Source organism: Actinia tenebrosa, unplaced genomic scaffold, assembly GCF_029948245.1.
Source record: "Actinia tenebrosa isolate PJP-AT-01 unplaced genomic scaffold, QUT_ActTen_1.0 PGA_scaffold14__42_contigs__length_11649687, whole genome shotgun sequence".
Classification (NCBI taxonomy): domain Eukaryota; kingdom Metazoa; phylum Cnidaria; class Anthozoa; order Actiniaria; family Actiniidae; genus Actinia; species Actinia tenebrosa.
The window spans coordinates 8,717,237-8,737,823 of record NW_028292574.1 but is presented as its reverse complement, the minus strand read 5'-3'; the positions used below and the strand labels follow the sequence as shown (position 1 = coordinate 8,737,823).

General features: G+C 36.5%; 1 protein-coding gene across 1 annotated transcript; it reads right to left on the bottom strand.

The window, feature by feature from the left end:
• Nucleotides 1-314: 314 nt before the first annotated feature.
• Nucleotides 315-13,263, bottom strand: LOC116303960 (uncharacterized). Its single transcript, XM_089030100.1, has 24 exons — nt 13,120-13,263; nt 12,215-12,253; nt 11,556-11,666; nt 11,182-11,310; nt 9,943-10,113; nt 9,590-9,695; nt 9,287-9,513; nt 9,065-9,170; nt 8,443-8,672; nt 8,108-8,278; nt 7,451-7,621; nt 6,935-7,040; nt 6,296-6,528; nt 5,789-5,894; nt 5,324-5,553; nt 4,958-5,063; nt 4,388-4,617; nt 3,911-4,016; nt 3,175-3,401; nt 2,498-2,668; nt 1,916-2,086; nt 1,277-1,450; nt 648-708; nt 315-472 (listed from the first exon to the last, which is right to left on the bottom strand). The coding sequence occupies exons 1-23, from the start codon at nt 13,193-13,195 to the stop codon at nt 683-685; spliced, it is 3,423 nt and encodes a 1,140-aa protein (XP_088886226.1). The 5' UTR covers nt 13,196-13,263; the 3' UTR covers nt 315-472; nt 648-682.
• Between the last annotated feature and the right edge of the window lie 7,324 nt (nt 13,264-20,587).

Sequence of the window (20,587 nt, the reverse complement as noted above, 5' to 3'; positions counted from 1 at the left end):
CGCCACGAACCATAGTTAACGGAGTGGACGAACACGGTCGTGACACGACAAGGCATACGCAAGACCAGTCACATTGCACGAGAATTTCCTCCCCATCCAATCAAATGCTCGAAACAAGGCATAAACAACACAGAGCGGACACGGTCATGACAAGGTTTTAGCACTGCCAGACCAATAATCACATTGCAGGGGAAAAAATCAGCAATCAAAATTCTTGAAAACATCACGGTCACGGTCACGCTCATGCTTTATAGTGGCCAAAGTTAAAGACTTAGAAACAGATAAAATACAAAAGGACGCACGGCACTGCTGAATTGATTTAATACCTTTTATTCCTTAGTTTTTTTTCCAAAGACTTCATTATGTATTAATAAATGACAAACTAAATCAGCTGAGAATCTTGTTTTACAATCTAAAAATTAACGATTAGCAACTAGATGTGTTTTCCCCATGTAAAAGGTACGCTTGGATCCTGAAAATATAATAGAATACCCCTTCAACAAATTGTTTGCTATACTCTGTTTCTGTAATTCTGATGCTTGTTGATAAAATAAGGGATAAATAAGGGAAAAAAAGACAAAGAAACAGACAGACAGACAGACAGATAGTAAAACAATGTGTTTTTATCACTCTATCTTTGTATATACCTTGTTTTATAACACTGTAGACTTCAACAGCTTGTTTAATACGCTGGAGGTTGAGTTGGTGCTATAGAGAGAAAAAACGTGTTGGGTAGGAAGCAAAAACAAAATACTCAAGGGAAGAATCTTTGACTGTAATAGGGAATGAATATATGGTGTCACAAAAATTATAGAGCTTTTAAGAGTGACGTTGACGTTGATGGAAAAACGACTTTATAAACGAAAAGGAGTTTTATAAAGATTTTTCTTATTTTTCCTTTGTGACCAGATCTAGTCGTTGCCCAAAGTTCTAATTATTTCAGGTAGAAGTTAATTCATTGAGAACATTTTCTGCTTTGTTTTAGTGTTTGCTGTTAGCAATTGGGCCCGGAAATATGTCACAATTTAAAAGCTTAATTAGTCAAGGGAACGAAATCTAAAATGGAAAATACAAATGGCGTCACACTTATTGCACGCACTTATCGCCTAGAACTTTGAAATGGGAAAGTTAATGTACTCAAAAGTAAAAGAGACCCTTTGCGTTCGGCGCACTATGGTTTCCACTCCACAACCTCACTTCCACTTCCCTCTTCCCGTATCTTTGCTTCTCTAACAAATTAAAGGCCCTAAATGAGCTCCTCAACTCGTTTTCTTACCATATACACAAGGTGAAGGTGGTGGACAGTCCCTGGTCTGAGTTGCAGCACCAGCACCTCCTTCGCAATCCTTGCCTCCGCAAGATGGCGCTGGATTGTTACATTTGCGGGTCCTGGACTGTTTTCCATCTTTGCATTCACTCCAGCTGCCATAGTAACTCCATTGTCCATCAACTATAACAAATTTAAAATACATTATAATAGGATTTTGGATAATTTTGGATAATAATAATTTTGAACATTGTTTTGAAAAGGGGTGACAAAAAGATTTAAAAATTGTAAATATTTTTTTAAATAGAATAGAATTTTTTAATAGTTCTAGTTAAAACTTTTGGATGTTCTTATCTTCATCGATTCATGGTTCTACAACCTCTAGCTGTCTGGGTTTTCGCCGAATTCCATTTAATAGAAAATTGAATTAATAGGTCAAAACCTCAAGAAAACCGCCACCGCCACTCCATTGCCTCCCTCCCCCCCTCCCCCGACACACACACCTCGAATCCCTCGCATTCCCTCCCTCGACTGCCTCCAACTCTCTTTCCCCAACCCAATTCCACCCCCTCCTCCAAATAAATTTATTACGTAATAAAGAACGGGAGAAATTTTTACTTTTACACAAATTTTTATCTTTACACAAACCTGGGCAACATTTGTCGTTGCAAGCTTGGGCTTCTACTAAAGTTCCAACGCAGGGTTTGCCACCATATTGAGGAGCTGGGTTGGTGCAGGTACGGTACTTCAGCTGGAATCCGCCACCACAGGATCTGGAGCAATCTCCCCAGGCTGCATAGTCACTAAAACCACCATCAACTGCAAAAGAACAAAGAATTTATACATGAGATAAAATATATTTTCTTCCTTTATTCCTACTCCTGTTTTTCCTTCTCTTTCCTTTTCCCATACTTTGCTCTTCATTACAACGTTTTTTTCAACGTTTTTTCTCTCTTTTTCTCTTGCCTTTTTTACTTTTCTATTTTCATTTCCTCCCTACATCAATATTCTTTTATTTCCAAAGTTACTTGTCTTCGCTCCTTCCTTATTATTCACTTCGTCCCTTGCTTCGTTACTTCATTGATCGTTCCTTTCTTCCGGCCTTCTTGGTTCATTCGTTCCTATCTCACTTTCTTCCCTCCTTCCCTTCTTCCTCCCTCCTTTCTTCTCTCCTTCCAGTAACAATTCTTTATTAATCAAGCAATACTAAAAATAGCACTATCTACAAACCTGGGCAGTGTTCTAAAACGAAGCAAGATTTTGTTTCTGTGTTCGGTCCAGAACAGGCAGCTCCGCCACCCTGTGGAGCTGGGTCACAGACTCTTGTTCTGCTTTGTGAGGACTGTCCACATGACTTGCCACATGCACTCCAGGCTGACCATTCGGAATATTTGCCATCAACTACGAGACGATGAAGATATTCATATCAGTATTCAATTGAGTCATTATCTTATACTTAAAATATTACGACAGAATAAACAGACAACCAAGAAGAGTAAAAAAATAAAGAATAGGAATGTTCTCGCTGCACGATGGAAATTAGTTTTTGATTCCGTCAACCAAACATGGAAATACAAAAGACTTCACACTTTTTCTCGATAGAATTCGAGGCATTTCTTTTGTGTTTCCGTGTTAGCCACTTATTCAAGACAATTATATGAAGGGTTTATTTGCAGTCTAAGTTCCACTTAATTTCATAATGGAACGAGACACAGGTTTGTTAGTCACAGGCTATCACTGCCTACCCTTTAATTTAATTTAAGTTAATTTCGCATGTTAGTTAGTCGCATGTGATGCTTGCGAAATTCAAGAATCAAACCTGAGTCCCCAAAAGCGAGAGGCGAGTACACTATTGCTACACAACTGTTGATTTCCAAATTGGAAAAAAAAAACATTTTAAAACTTACTATCGTTATCTTCAATGTTAATGACAGCAACGCCATTTTCAACAGTGGCTCTAGGATCTGATGTTGTAAGAACAAGTTTGAATTTTTCTGGGCCTTCTTCTGCATTATCATCAACGATATTGACGGTCACTTCTTTTTCCAGTTCATTGGCACCAAACTTGACACCTAAGTCTGTGATCTTTTCGTAATCAGCTGGTGCAATGGCTGATACATCTTGAGTGTTCAAACTGTGCGAAGAAAAACAAAAAGTCTTAAAATCACTACGCTGGAACTTCTGTTTTTTTCGGACATCCTATTAAGGACACTCAATTTCCTTCTCATATTTCTCATATTTACCGTAAAACAAACTTTTGAAGCGAACGAAGTTAAGGCCAAAAGAGGTTCGTTGTGGACCTCTTATTAAGAGACACTATTCGCTAAATGGCAGCTAGTTGGAAGGCTAGGAAATGTTCATTCCATATGTACTGTAACACAAACTTTCATTCAGAGGACACTCCATATTAAGGAGACACCAGGCAATAGCTGTTCACTTAATAGATGTACCACATGGTTTGTTGTTTACAGCCTAATTTGTTCTGAGTAAATATTTTCACTGATAAAAGTAGTAGCGATAGAAACTCTTTGGAATTCCGCACACACATGAATATTTTCCGCAAAAATGGAGTGACGAGCGCTACCGTATTACAGTGTTTATTCTACCGAATGTTTGTGAGTTCTAAGGTTACAGCGTACTTACATAGCATTGTGTTCGAAGGTTGTTGCACCTTTTCTGGTAATTTTAACTGTCAATGAACCAGCAGTTTCTAAGACGCAATACTGTGGCTGTTCTATGCTGAACACGGCTAAGAAAGAAAATGACAAACGTTCACACTTGTTACATGAGCATTACACAGCATGCGCACGGCGGGGCAATATTTTTTACTTTTTAGCAGCATGAACGACTTATCCCTCGTGCTCCTTTTTCCTTCCCAGGTGAGGTTACAGACACTCGAGGACCCATCTAAATAGCCTTTCCCACCCCCTCCCACCCGAGGTTTTTGCAGTGAGACGCGTATCACATAATTACCTTTTTGTGCATATATAATTTCTGCAGAGTACGAAGAAATTAGTTTTCATCATTTAACGTAGCCCCAGTTTACAAGGCGGAATTAGTCGCAATTGATAAAGCAAAAGTCACACTGTAAATTTCTAAACCGTCAAAACATGATCTTACCATCATCATCTATAATCTTAATGGTAGCAACATCTGGAAGAATCTTTGTTACATCAGTGTCTTTCGTGGTCATCTTCACGGTGAAGCTCTCCAGACTTTCAACAATGTTATTGTCAACGATGTTTACCTTGAAGGATTGGATGCTCTCTCCAGCCAAGAAAGTGACAACGACGTCTTCAAGAGGAGTAAAGTCACTGCCTTCAGAAGCTGAGTCTGGAATGGTATTCAAGCTGCAGACAACGAAACAAACCTATAAACAAGTCTTTTTGATTTCATATATTTTAGTGGCTGTAATAGAGTTTTCAGTTTATTTTTGGTTTGGTGGTGAGTTGGTTGGTTTGTTGGTCGGTCGGTTTGCCAATTGGTTGTCCGGCTGAGAAATCGCAAGGTGATTAGTTTTTGATTGATTCGTTTTGATTGTGGGAGATGTTTAATGGCAGGTTTGTTGATTAGTTTATTGGTTGGCTAGTTGATTGGTTGATTGGTTGGTTGGTCGGTCGGTCGGTCGGTCGGTTGCTTCGTTGCTTGGAATTCTTTAATTAATTAAAGGTGTTCATCCTCTTAACTTACATGACTTTAGTAACTCCTTTGAGGTTTCCAACCCTATAGACTTTGACAATGACGTATGGCTTGCTCTCCACAATCTCATAAGCATCTGGACGGAATCCGACCTTAACTAAAATTCGAAATACAAAAAGGAAAAATATAATCAACTTAGTGTACAACCCAGTGGTAACTTTTTTGTTGTGCATCTATGCCCATAAGCCTCTTGCTTGGGCCTCATCAATCATTGTATGTGCTATTTTCCTTATGTTGTGACTAAATTGAAAATTATTGGATCTAAGAGTAGGGGTTTTAACCGAAGCCTTTCGCAACAGGAAAAGTACGTCTCTAAATGGGATTTAGATAAGTCATGACTCATGCACATTTTCTTACCGTCGTTATCAACAATGGAAATTTCTGCCTTTGCAGGATCAACCTTTGACACCTTGGGGTCTTCTGTACTGAGAGTGGCGCAGAAAGTTTCAACATCTTCAAGAACTTTGTCGTCAACGATGCTAACGACTACATCCTTGGAAGTCTCGCCTGCCGCAAAGCTCACTTCAAAGTCTGCTAGTGCAGTGAAATCTTCTGGTGCCTTGGCTGTTAGGTCGCATGTGTTAACACTAGAATTAGGCACAAAAAATGTATAGGATTAGATGAGTTTTAAAAAATTACGTATGTTTTTACTTTGAATGTGTTTCCTCTCTTAAACGGGTCGTCATTCTCTAGAAGATCATGTATTGACAGTATCGTATGAAAAGACAAATTCTTATTTCATTAAAGTCCAAAGGGTAGATTAAGACTGTTTGTTTAACTCGAATGGTCTGGCTAATCCATGATCCAGCATGGGGTACTTACATGGCAGTATTAGGCTCTTTGAGGTAACCTTTTCTGAACACCTTCAAGGTCACTTGACCATCAGTCTCACGAACACTATAAGAAGTGGGATCGAATCCAATTTGAACTGGATTAAAAAAGATAAGAAAATAGAAAAATAATTATTATTTATTTCCTTTTTTTCAAGTTACCATAGCTGTCGCTAAATGCTAACAACAGTCCCCTCCAGGGTTGTCTGCGCCATCTTGAAAGGTAATTCGGTAACGACCTTCCAATGATAGAGACCTTTTCTAACATCTTGGACAATTATTCGCATGTCTCTATCATTGCAAGGTGACAACCGTTTTTGCTTCGATGCACTGACATGGATACCTTTCAAGGTGGCGCAGGCAACTGTGAAGGGAACCGTTCCCATCCATTCATTTGCCTTTCCATTTAACTTTGTTGTCGTTATGATATATCAATTTCCATTTATTCACTACCCAGTTTTCACTTAACAGTCCTTTATTTACCATTTTCTTTACTTACCATCGTCGTCGGTAATTGTTATGGTAGTTGTGTCTGGATTGACTTCTGTTACACTAGGGTCCTCACTACACGACAGTTTGACTTGGAAGTTCTCGCTTTCTTCGAGCTCTTTGTCGTCAATTATGTTCACTGATACAGTCTTCGTTTCCTCTCCAACCTCGAAGATAACATCTAAATCTGCAATAGCATCGAAATCTTTGCCTGCTTCGGCGGAACCAGCAACTGTGTTTAGCCTAAAATATATATATATATATATATATTGATTACTGCCAATGTTAATGTTATGGACGTTTGAGGCATTACCTTCGAATTTTTATAAGTTACTTGAAGCAACCTCTGGGCCCATCAAAGTCAGGGCATGGCTAACTCACAGATAGGACCCGGTTGAAGCAACCTATGGGCTCATCAAAGTCATGAGTGGCTAACTCACGGATAGAACCCTGATGCAACCTCTTGGCTGATCTAAGTACGGGCACAGCTAACTCACAGATTGAACCACGAAAAAACCTCTGTGCTAATCTAAGCCAAGAAATGGCTAACTCACATATGGAACCTTCAAACAAAAATGCCAATACTGTTTGACACTGGAACATACATGCTAAAACACTGCTTTTTTATTTGCCCTTGCATTGCACTTACTTGCATTTGTTTGAACCAATGGAATTTCCAACCCTGAACACGGTGATTTCAACTTTTCCGACATTTTCAAGGACGGATATTTCCTTAGGCTTAAGACCAACTTGAGCTGAAGAAAAAGTGTTTAGGTAAATATTGGTTAAAGATTGTACCAGATTAACTATGAGAATATTAGCAATTTTGGTTATCAGCATCAATGAACATCAACACTCCATCATCGTCATCTTCTTCATCATCATCATCACCATAATATCATTACCACTTCATCATCATTTCGTCATCATCATCATCATGGTCAACATCAACATAATCATCAACAACACGATAATGTACAGCATCATATTCTAGATCATTACCATCATCATTATCAACATCATCGTCATCATCATTATAATTATCATCAAAATCATCATCATTATCATTATCATTAATGTCATCATCATCATCATCATCAAAAAATAATCATTATCATTATCAAAATCATGATCGCAGTAGTCATCAACGTAGCCATGTGTTTACCTGGGCATGGCTCGTTATTGCAACCTTGAGTTTCTTTCTCTGGTCCTTCACAATCTAAACCGCCATATTGTGGGGGAGGATTTGTACATGTTCGAGTTCTGTATCGTGTTGCTCCTCCACATGTTCTGGTTCCTTCGCTCCAGGGACCCCATTCACTCCAGCTTCCATTGACTGTAACGTAGACATATCCATAGTAAGATTAATAGGAAAATAGGAAATATACGAAAGCAAAGGCACAAATCCTATTTAGTAAAGTATAATACCTGTTGTATTTTTATGTTAGCCTTAATACACGAGTTAAGAATAAAAAAAGGCAAGACAAGCAAGGCGAGGTAAAGCAAAGAAAAAAAGAAGAAAAAGAAGAAAAAGAAGAAAAAGAAGAAAAAGAAGGAAAACTTAAGCAGAAATGAAAACAAAACCAAAATGAATATGAAATAAATCTTTTTGGACTCCAACATGCGTTCATGGCAGCCTTATTGGTTTACAGTAGACAAAGGCGTTTCTCCTGATTTAAAAATAATTAAAAATCAATATTTTTTATCTCAGTATTAGTTTTTTGCTATATTTTTGCGAAATTTTAATTTTTTTTTAAATCAGACGAACGTCTGTATTTAGGTAAGACTTTCTTGCGCGGTAAATAAATGATTTTTTATTTACTTGGGCATTTATGAGTGTTGCAAGCCTGAGAACTGACTGCTAATCCTTCACAGTCTTTTCCACCTCCTTGTGGCTTAGGGTTGGTGCATGTCCTTGATCGTGTTTGTACGCCACTTCCACAAGTCTTGCTGCAGTCTCCATAAGGACCCCAGTCAGACCAATTGCCATCAACTATGCGAAACATTGGAAAAATAATTTAATCGTATGTTACTGTAATTACTGTAATTTAAATGTTTGTTACGGTAATAAGACCCCTTGTGCTTTCTGTAAATGAGAAGGAATTAAGGGGACAATTTGAATGAGGACGATGAAAGAGAATAAGAAGTCAAGCTTACCATCGTCATCTTTCACCACCACAGTGGCTTTACCAGGTGCAACGATCAAAGTAGCAGGATCTGCACAGCCGAGTTCAACAGAGAAATCTTCGTCTTGTTCTTCTACTCCATCATTTACAATAGTGATAGAAATTTCCTTGGACGTTTCAGTTGGTGCAAAGGATACCTCCTGTTTCGAAATGGCGACGTAGTCACTTACAGCCTTGGCGGTTCCATCGACTGTGGAAATACTGAAAGCAAACATTTCTCGTTGAAAAAGAATTTCTTTAACGGATTGCTCCATCTTTCTACAAACGCTTCGATATATATAAGTGAGTATTTAAAATAAATAAATAAATAAATTTATGTCACTTAAAAGTAACAAGAAACAGAGCAAATCAAAACAAAAAGTAAAAAAACCAAAGAGAAAAGGAAAAAATCCAAAAAGGAATTAAGAAGAGAAAAGGAAGGAGAGGAATGAATGTATAAAATGAAAACGGAGCGAAAATTAAAGAGAAGCATCAAAACAAGTTAGGAAAAAATTGAAAGGTAACAAAGATTAAGCCTTAAGGTCATACGATTTTGTGGCGCGATTTTAAGAAAAATATAACGTATTTTGTCTTAGGCTACAAATGCGGCTTACCAGACTTTATTTGTATCACGAAGACATCCTTCTCTAAACACCGTTACTTTGACGATCTTCAAATTTTCCTGAACTTCATATTTATCTGGACGAAGACCAATCTTAGCTGAAGAAAAAAGATTTTGACAATCATTTAATTTGATCAAAATATTGCTAATTCAACAGTGCTGAATGACAGCAACCGTATGTTTGTTCAATACAAATATCATTATCAATACTCACCAGTACAGTCCTTGATGTTGATAGTTGTTACTGCCGGATCGACGTTGAGTTTGTTAGGGTCAGCTGTGATGACAGCAGTGAAAGACTCCAGAGGTTCGATAAGTTTGTCCTTGTTGATGGTAAACGTGACAGTCTTTTCGGTTTCGTCCGTTGCAAAGTCGATAACAAGGTCTTCTATCTTGACATAGTCATCTGGCTGCACTGCAGTGCCATCTTTGGTATTTACTCTGAAGAAGGTATCATGAATTAGCATACATAATTCGCAGTCCAAGCTAATCAATCTTTATCTGAGACAGTCCTTACTTGATGGACGCATCGCAGTCTGTCTTCACTGTCCTTACGATGGTAAGAGTAACCTTTCCAACAGTTTCTTCTACAGTTGTAGTAATATCTTTCCAGCCAACAGTTCCTGTAAAAAAGTACAAACATTTTTTTACAATTTTCTTCACTTTTTAACAATTTTGTCTGTCGTGTAGTTTTCTCTTGTTACCTCTTTCTCTCTCAACCCCCTTCCCCCCTCTCTGTCTGTCTGTCTGTCTGTCTGTCTGTCTGTCTCTTTCTTTTTGTCTCTCTCTTTGTCCCTCTCCCTCTCTGTCTTTCATGCATTTTGGAACGCCTTTGACGATAATTTCTATGATAAATACCATGATAAATACCTTTACAAGGAACACCAACATTACACTTGGCTGATTCAAAGGGAGACCCCTCACATGTTTGACCAAATCCTTCGCCTTGACATACGCGAGTCCTTGTTTTGAATCCATGATCACAGGACTTGGAGCAGGATCCCCAATCAGACCATTCACTCCATTTAGGCGGATTTTCCACTGTATATATGCAAAAATATTAAATATTTGGTGTTAATAAACTAATGTTATTTCATCTATTAGAACATAAGGCGTAAAGGTCAAAAGGAGGAAATTGGAAGGATTTCATAAACGATTGTAGGCGGTACCCGAAAAACTATGCTATTAGGTTGGGGGTTGGGGTCTAGAAAATTTTTTGCATCGAAAAAATTTTTTTCTTCAATCCCCACCCCCACCCCGACTTAAATAATGACTGGTCCCTTACATAGTGACAGTTTTAGCCCGAGTCCCAAGTCAGAGCATGGACGCCATTAAAAACTATCAAATATTTGATGCCAATCTATTATTTTTTTCTTAAAACGTAAGGGGTTCCTCATGGATCAGTTATTGGTCCTTTCCATAATGACAGGACTTGGGGTAAAACCATGGACCTCGATGAATTTAATTTAAAGTTTCGATGCAAACTTCTTGTATTCTATAGCTATAGCAACCAAAAGTTTCTCACAGATCGGCTATTCAGTTGGCTTTTTTTGTAAAAAGCGAATCCATCAAGTAAACTAGAAGGGTATTCATAATAATCTAATGTAAAGGGGAATTCCACAAGAATTATTAGTCGTAATTCCTTTCTTGATAGCGAATTTTAAAATGAGTTCCTTTGGATCAGTTATGGGTCCTTTCTAGAAAAAAATTCTCTGATAATTTTACGAGATATTTATGACTAATTTAGTACATTTACTTCCATAGTCTAACATACTAATCTTCGCTCTATTGTGAAAATTGTCAGACAGTACCATTGAGTTCCTCAGTGATCAGTTGTGGGTCCTTTCTAGAAAGCTAACCCTCTAATAAATTTACAAGATATTCATAACCAACGTAACACATTTACTTCCATAGTCTAACATGCAGACTCGACTTCGCTCTATTTTGAGTATCGCTAGAGAGAACAAATTAAAGAAGTTCCTCAAGGATCAGTTATAGGACCTTTCTAGAAAGAAACTCCTCTAATACATTTACAAGTTATTAATGCTTAATTTAGCACATTCAGTCTTCACTCTATTGTGAATATTGTTAAGGAGAACAAATACTTACGAACACAGCAAGACTTTTCGCAGACAGACAACCATAAAGAAGATGAATATGGCATTGCTTTCAAACAGTCGCCTTGGGCCTTGATATCTGCGCATGGCTTGTAAGGCTCGTCAGCGAAGGGCGTCGACGCTAATAAAAAACACACTATATTAGTTACGAATGTTGAAGGCAAAGACATGAAAACGTAAATGCGGACTCCGAAGGTGCTTGAAAAACAAACTGAATTAACAGGGCCGATGTTCGTGTATTAGGCAGGTCAATGAGAAATTTCAAAATTTTTTCATTCTTCAAAACTACTACTTCCAGTGTTTTCATTTCTTGTGATATAAAGGACTTGATGCTTGTACAGTTTGCTGTAGCTTGTCTTTACTTACCGCAATCGGGATTACAGGTGTGCTGACACACTGACAAGTATGCGGCACACTGGCCTTGCCTCTTCTTTTGATCACATTGGAAACAGTCTAAGTGATTTTTGCACTCCACGCCTATAAAAAGAATATAAGATAAGAATAACATATGCACCATAAATCTGGCATTGATAACATTGGATTAAACTATGATATGTAAGTATTTAGGCCGACGTTCTTTACAAGGACTAAGCAAAGGGCGAGTCGTTTGACAGTAGAGCACAGTCCTATTGCATCTTAAAACGTAACTTATTCGTTTGGCGCGAATTATCTTTGTCGTATTGAGCGTGAGGTGGCTTCTCTCTCGATCGGCGCGTAGCAACGAAAAAGTGGTCCATATGGCTCAAAAGTGACTACGCATCTCAGGCTGGTATCTAGGCAATATTAGGAACTGGGTAGGAGCTCTTGCCAAACATTAAACGCAAAAAATCCACGCAACATCAGATACTTTGGATGCATGCAAATGATATGAAAATGAGACAAAATGCATTGTATCGACCCGTTAGCCTCACTTGTATGATTCTTAAAACAAAAGAATACATGTTGTTTAGGGTTCAACTATTGGGATTTTATTAAGAATAGTATGATAGTAAAGTTGTCGGGAAATTATTTTATTCGTTACTTACTTCGCTTTTGCCTGGTTAGATGCTCTTGCTGAGCAGGATCTGTAGAGAAAGAAAAAAGTAAAAAAGTATTACCTTCTATCAAACTTTAATGAAGAAAACGAAGAATAAGAGCTTCTATCAATTACGAACCAAGTACGCGCGTGCATGCGCTACCCAAAGTAGAAATATATTGAAAATACAGTAAAAAAATACTTAAAAAGAAGAAGAAAAAATATAGTGAAAACTGAGTAACTAATATAGGGTACAATCGTACAAAAAGAAAGCAATCGGAAAGCATAAAATGAATCTTTAAGAAATCGAGAGAAGTGAATATCCAGTGATACAGTACGAAGAACCAAAAGAACTTAAAGAACAAAAGAAAGAAAGTACAACCTTCTTTAAATAAATAAATAAAGATACTTTCGTACAAAAAAACAACAACAACAACAACAACAACATATTATTAGAGAAATCGTAAAAGTATTAGGAGGAACGCAAATATCTAGTACAAAAAAACCGAAATAAACAAACCAAAAAAGGAAGAAAAGAAAAGAAAGAAAAAAATTGTAAAATGATATTTGGAAGAAAGCAAACATATAGTTTCCAAAAGGTCTAGAACGAGCAGGTCATATTACAAAAAAAAGCAGTAAAACAAGCTAAAAAGATAAAGGAAAACAAGCTAAAAAATAATAATAATAAAGGAAAAGAACGAAAGAAAGAGGAAAAGAAGTATAAAAATATTCCAAGTTTGTAAAATTCTGTTTGAAAAAAAAGTAAAAAAAAAAAAAAAACTAAAAAAGAAGTTAACAGAAATCTATCTTATACTTAAACGAGAGGGTCTAAAACTAATAATGATAAGACCCTGAATCTACTCTAAATTAATCAGACAGCATTGCAAAGTAGTTTGTTCTACTATTTTAGCTTACCGCTTCTCCAAGGCCAACCCAACGTAGAGCCAACGGAAATCAGAACGACGAAGACAAACCCGAGCTTGCAAACCATGACTGTATTTGAAGTGACTTCAGTCAAAGGGTGTGTTGTGTAATGAGAAGTTCACAAACTCTCCTCTTTTATAGGAGCAATCACTGTTAATCAAACAAGACAAACTGAAAAAAAAAAAGGATATTGCTTCGATCATTAGCGGTAGTCAAGGTGCTGTACCAACGACATTCATTATTTTCATGCTAAAAATAAGATTAAAAAAGGTAAGGTTTTTTTTCTTAATTTGTCATGATATCAAAAGATGCAAAATATTGAGAAACATTATAGAATAAAACAACTATTTTTTTCTTGGTTTCATCAATATTATTTTTGACTTAATCAGTAAAAAATGCGATTTGGAAACCGTGGAAATCCAAGCTTAGCAACACTTTCTGTCATTAATGATTTCATAATAAAAAGCAAAAGCATATATTGTTTTGTAGTAATATTAGTAATTTTTCAACGATTTCAAGTGATACCAACTGCATAGTTCATTTTTGGACAAAAATGTACATGAAATCCTCAATAAATATATATTTATAAAAAACTAAAATCTTAGCTTCTTTCATGGGTAAAGTGATTGCACGAGCATTACTATAGGATAGAATTGCGAACCAACAGCTACCAACAACTTGATATATTATTATTATTATTATTATTATTATTATTATTATTATTATAGAGAGATTTACAACTGTATTCAAGAAAAGAATAAAGTTTCCATTATTATTATTATGATTATTATTATTATTATTATTATTATTATTATCATTACCAATAACTTAATTTGTATGTGTAATAAGTATAGCCGTCGCGAACTGCATAGGGCACAGATTCACTTCTTCATTTTTTAACCTTTCCTGTATTTTCTCATTATTTATTTAATATAAAAAATGTATTTACAACATGATTTTGCAGATGATCTCATGATTCATTCTTTTGCAATTGAGTCACCTGTTTGCATCATTAATTTTGTGAGTTCTGATGATTGTTTTGGTATAAGTAAAAACAATCTACAAATTAACTATTTACGGTAGCTGATTTATGTCGTAATTACGTCGCTTGCACCACCTACACTAATGCTTACAGATTACCGAAGCTTGTGTTTTGAAATACTTAGGGCTATGAGATAAAAGTTTAAAATAAGTGTCGTTACCATGTGTCGATCGGGCTACTTAGGATGGAAAGAGTGACGAGCTAAAAACAAAGAATGGATGGAAGGATAGACAGAAAAAAAAAACCGAATCAAGAAATCAGTCAGTGGGAGGGAGGGAGCAAACAAGCAAACAAGAAAACCCTAAATGTTTCTGAGCATTTAAACGCAAAAACCTCCTTCTAAAATATATAAGTAGCAAGTGGGGGGAAATCAAAGCTCACGAAAGCAAACTTCAAATGAACAAAAACCAATATTTATAAACGCGTCACCAATATTGCCGGCTGAACATATTCGCTTATTCGTATGGGGGAGATAAAATCATAGTAGAAAGGAAAATATACATATCTCTTTATATACTATAGCTTTTATTTCTTTCATACTAATTTTGTACAAACAAAATTTCGACAAAATGCTCTTTTTTTTCTTTTTCTTTTCTTTTCTTCTTCTTCTTCTTCTTCTTCTTTTTTTTTTCTTTTTCTTTCTTTTTTTTACATTTCATGATTATCCCCTCAACCTGGCTGAACGTGCGCTCTTAATCGTCATCCATCTATTATATTGCTTTTCTAACTCATACAACGTATATCGTGGGAAATATGGGTGGCGTATTGGGCGGCAGTCTTTGCATCCATGCGACTTAACACGAAATCGAAAATAATATACCTCTTTACCTTGGGCGTAATTTTTTCCCAATTCCAGACCACGTGTCATTCCCTAGAGTATCATTTCATGGATACAACTTAAGGAAAGAATCTCATTCTCAAGAGAATGATGTTGTCTGAAATGGGAAAATGTTACGCCAAAGGTAAAGAGGGCTGCTCTCCGCAAATGTTTGCAGCATGCGTTTCGAAAATTTCCTCCAGCTTTTATTTCTCTCTCCACAAAATTAAAATGCTATATTTTTGACCAAATAAGCGCACTAATATTTATTGATAAAGTCTCAAAAGAGGATTAAAATATAAGAAAAACGTCCGTCAAATAAAGAAGAAAACTTCTTTATTTCAAAATAAAATAAATAGAAGTTGTCTTTGACTTTAAAATCTTTAAAATATGGACATTTTGGCCTGTCAACTGAAGCTTTAGTTAGCAAGATAGATTATGCAGTTCTTTTTTCCAGTTGAAAGGAGATGAGATTTATTTCTCCAGAAGAGTTATTGAGATGGTTTCCATGGTAGTTTAGATCAATCGCGGTGTTGAGCACCTTTAATTACAAAGATTTACGACAAAATCAAAGTTCTTGAGAAGTAAGCAATGTGTGGGTCAAATATCGATCTCGAAACTTGGCTTACATCACGAAATCTTGTTCGCATGATTTCTAATCGACCTTGGAAACCCAAGTTCAAGGTTTTCTTCTACAGGTTTTATTGCCATTTCCTCTGCCGTTTGCTTGCTTTAGAGCTTTCTATAGTCGAGAGCTTCCTGTCCGATGCATTTTGGGAAGCACAGCAGGATACGTAGCATTGAGAGCACACCGAGGCGACCCTGGTTTGATTCGTGGACTCGTCGTATGTGTCTAGAGTTGCTTGTCGCTTCTCTCCTGTGCTTTAAGGGTTTTTCTCTGGGTTTTCCAGTTATCCTCCCTGCAAAAAAAAAAAAAAAAAAAAAAATCAATTTCTACATTCCAATCTGATCTATTGTTATCCTTATCTGTTGAGTTAAAAAACCTGTTAGGTTTTCTGTCCACCATGGAGTCAAAATTACAATTAATTTTTTAATTCAAACTTTCTTAAAGCAAAGTAATAAAAATATAATATGTGATTTCATTTTTAATGTCATTTATTTCGTGCCACTGTTAATAGGAGCTGAGTTTTTGTCTGGCTAATAACGAGGTAATCGTTCCGACTATAGGTTAATTATTCTTCTAGTCAACAATCACTTTGAACAATAGTTAAGTTTATTAAACATAAAGGAATCGCTTCTTCCCAAGACAGCAATGCACTCAGACACGTTAATTGACCACTACACTCTGAAATAGGTTTTTCATGCTGGAGTCTCAACAATAACTTTAAAATTTTCTACCATGAAACGACTTGAAGGACTTTCAACTTACTAGCTCCCTATATTTTTTTACCACAGAAATGTGGACTCTTTCTTTCTTTTTCTTGGAAGTAGGACTGGAAGGAAGGACTGCAGTCATGGGCAGAAGGTAAGGAAGCGACGGAAGAGAGGAGGGAGGGAGGGAGCGGAGGGATGGGGGAGGGGGGAGGGAGGGAGGGGGAGGAGGGGGGGGGAGGAGGGAGGGAGGGAGGGGGGAGTGAGGGAGTGGAGGGAGGGGGGAGGTAGGAGGGAGGAGGGGAGGGAGGGAGGGAGGGGGGGGGTGAGGAGGCGGAGTAGGGAGGAGATCGTTTGTGCGTGTGCGGTATTCTTTGTGATTTCTTCTGTTCTTTTTTGCTTATTTGCTTCTTTCGTCTTCTTCTTCTTCTTTTTTCTTCTTTCTTTTTTTCTTTCTTTCTTTCTTTCTTTCTTTCTTTCTTTCTTTCTTTCTTTCTTTCTTTCTTTCTTTTTCTGTTAGTCCAATCTAAGGTTATATGCGTTTCAGATAATTGAGGATCATATTGAAGTAAGGAGTTTTCCTTTTCTTGCATCAAACCTACAAACTAAGCAACTCCAAAGAGAAATTCATAATATAAATTCCCTTCAAGTACCATCTCAACTTAGATAACTCAACATAACGAAAGTATAGCTCATTCAAGAATGTCAATATATTTGCTTGCAATTGAAGACAAAACTTCTCAAACATGTCAGTCCCCGGTACTAGTTGGCCGGTTGAAGGTTTTTTAATGGATGCAAGTTGTCAAGCATAAAAAATGAGTCTAGGAATCTCTAAAATGCCTTAGAAATCCGCACCCTGAAATAATTCAACCTAGTTACATAGCTTTAAAAAAAATCAAAACACGTTACTTTTAATAGTCTAGGAGCAAGTGGAAAGTGCAAAAAATTCATAGGCTCAGCTGCACGTGCACTCTAATCGAAAGGGTATAAAGTCAAGTAAAGATTGGCTGGTTAGTGAACTGTCCAGTAAAGCAAGAGCCTATCTCACAATTAGAGTGGTTTTCATAAATGCGTGAAATACACTTTAGCATGTTTAACAGTACAGTAAAAACCAGGCGTATAAGTGCCTATATTTTGACTAAACCTCATAGGTTAAGGTTTACTTTTTAACCCCTTTTACATGAGAACCTATTTTGGGGTAAAAATTCAACGCAGGTTCTTAATTTATCAAATTGATTCAAATCTTAAAAAATTATGAATCAAAGAAAATAAGCTACACAAAGATTTTACACTGTAAATTAAGCTGTAAATTACATACATTGTAACTTTAAAGTGCATATAGTGTTTGCATGTATTTGCTTAGATTGCAGTCAGTTAGTGAAGCTTTTTATACATAATTTATGTAAATAATAGAGCACGCCTCGCAAAAACGAGTCGCTTTTTTCTTAAGAATATAAGAACTTGTTTAAGAACCTAAATAGCCTAGTTTTACAGTAAACATCATTTATTTCTTTTTTTTTTTTTTTTTTTTTTTTTTTTTTTTTTTTTTTTTCGCTTGAATAAATTTTAATACCGAAATAAATATATGTAATTTATATAATAAAAAGAATAAAACTTTTCCGTGTTTCCGTGCTTAAAAAGCGCCGTAAGCACTTAAAATTGCGTGTGCAGCACTCGTGTAAGGCTCGTGCTTCTCCTTACACTTCTTTCGTGCTTACGTCACTTCCTGCGTGCTTTAGTATTGAACGCAGCACGGAAAAAGCTGTCTTATTCGTTAAATGTATAGCCAAAGCTGTGTGGGTTGAAGGGGAGTCCCTGGGAGATGAAGGTGCTACAAAAAAAAAAAAAACAAAAACAAAAACAAAAACAAAAAAAAAACAAACAAAAAAATCATTCATCTTTAACGAGTGTAGCCAATATACACCTTCCTTGTATAATTAATTATTTGAAAAAATATTTATAGAATGATTTTGGAATTTATTTTAAGGCCTTTCAGATTGAACAGGCAATTTAATTTATGTTTAATAAAAAAATGAACACGTCCCACAACACGTGCTCAAGGTAGCACAAGAACCAAGAATAAAATAACTATGAAACCATCATTTTACAATAACTTACAAATTTCTCGCGCGCTGATTGGTTATTTCTATCATCAATAACAGCACTGACAGATATAGCTGAGGTAAACGAGCGCACGTTCTTTCCGTTGGTTGTTTTGATAACTAAAAATGAGAAGTTTTTATCGTTTTTGTTAATGTAAAAAAACTATTAGACATCAGTTTTTATGTGTCTGTCCTTTTATTGACGATAAATTTCGTCATCACATTGTGAAAGTAGTATGCGGATATATATATATACTATAGTAGTTATTACTTCGACAATATGATGACTCAATCTAGAGGATTGACAACGAAAAACTGATGCCAATTTTTTTAAATCGCAATGCTTCCATTAGTTGCTAAGTTATACAAATTACTTACATAATAGATCATTAGCAAGACGATGGTTGTCGCGGTAGGTGTGCTGCAATAAATATCTCCAAATGGATAGTAACGACCTCCTTCGAAGAAAAATGTTAGTAAAAATTGGAAAACTTGACGAATAAATTTAGGGAATAAAGTGAATGGTATGGAATCTTCAAATTGGAATAAAGGTTAAATAATAATTTTGATATTTTTCTCCCGCTTTCTTGCACTGATGAAAGCATAAAATTATGCTGAGTTCGAAACATGTTTGCAAAGCTAAATCTGTTGGGTCTTTTTTTATTGTTAGAATATAAAATATGCTTCTGTCGTTGCTAAAAGGAAAGCCAGTAGCGCCCAATTTTAACAGGAAAAATGGGAAAAACAGAAAAACAGAAAAACTGTGTTGCAAAATTTCCTAGTCACCCGACTCCCATTCTAAAAATTCAAGAATATTTTTCTTATAAATACTTTATCCCCTGCTTATGACATTAGAATTATCTATTCAATTAAGTATAATTTTTGTTTCAGACATTATTTTAGGTATTACGCCTTTAGCCGACGTATTTTGGGTTTTGATGGTTTGCAGGATGCTAAGAACATACAAGTCAAAAATGAAGGACATTTAAGCATTTTATACCTTTTTTATCCGTCTTAATTAGTACCTTTTATTAAATGACATTGCTTTGATTCGATATGGAGACCTACTTATCTTTGAAGTCATGTAATGTTTATATCTATACCATCGTCCCCTTTCCCAAAGCCACTACCACCACCACCAACATCATCATCACCATCATCATACATTTTTGATATCACCATAACCATCACATGCGAACAGTTATCATCCTTATCATATCATTACTACCATCAGAACCACCATCACCATCACCACCAACACCATCATCATCATCACCATCATCATTACCACCAACATCATCATCATCACCATCATCATCGTCCCACCCTCATTACCACCGTCAGAACCACTACCACCACCACCACCACCAACATCATCATCATCACCATAATCATCATCATTGTCATCATCATCATCATCATCAACATCATCATTACCACCAACATCATCATCATCACCATCATCATCGTCCCACCATCATTACCACCGTCAGAACCACTACCATCATCACCGTCACCACCATCATCATCATCACCATTATCGTCATCACCATCAGAACCACCACCACCACCAACAACATCATTATCATCATTTCCATAATCATTATTACTGTCATCGTTCATCACTGTTATCGACATAACCATATGATGTGGTCGTCATCATCATCTCCAACTTCACCATCACCACCATCATCGTGTATCATTGTCATTACACAACCAATATCAATTGACCGTCATCATTAACATCATCATACAGGTACCACAACAGGTACTACTCTAAAGCTAAGATTCCAGAGGCGTTCCAGAGGCTATTGAGTGTATGGGCAACAAAAGGAATAAGTTGAAGAACTAAGAAGCGACTGTTCAAGACACTAGACATTAGACCTGCCCTCGGTGTCACAGTCAACTCTCGCCTTGCGGATACCCCGACATTACAAACAACTCACTACTGTGGACAAGAGCAAAATCCCCGGCGAAAAATGCTTACAAAGAAGTGACGGTAATTAACCCTCGCTATTGCGGACACTCCTTATTACTTACACCAAGTGATGGCCCCGAGAATTTCCGCCGTAACGAGAGTTGACTTTATATCGCTGCGAACCATGGAAGATTACAAAGATTGACTAAAAGAAGCTAGACAGCTTCCAATACCAATGTCTGAGAAGA

Bases quoted from the DNA above. Each gene is read 5' to 3' on its own strand.
- LOC116303960 (XM_089030100.1), bottom strand. From the start codon at position 13,195: ATGGTTTGCAAGCTCGGGTTTGTCTTCGTCGTTCTGATTTCCGTTGGC. The intron at 9,696-9,942 runs GTATTTATCATG...ACTTTTTTACAG, and splicing joins TGTTGGTGTTCCTTGTAAAG to GAACTGTTGGCTGGAAAGAT. The intron at 2,087-2,497 runs GTTTGTAGATAG...GTTCTTTTGCAG, and splicing joins CGTTTTAGAACACTGCCCAG to TTGATGGTGGTTTTAGTGAC.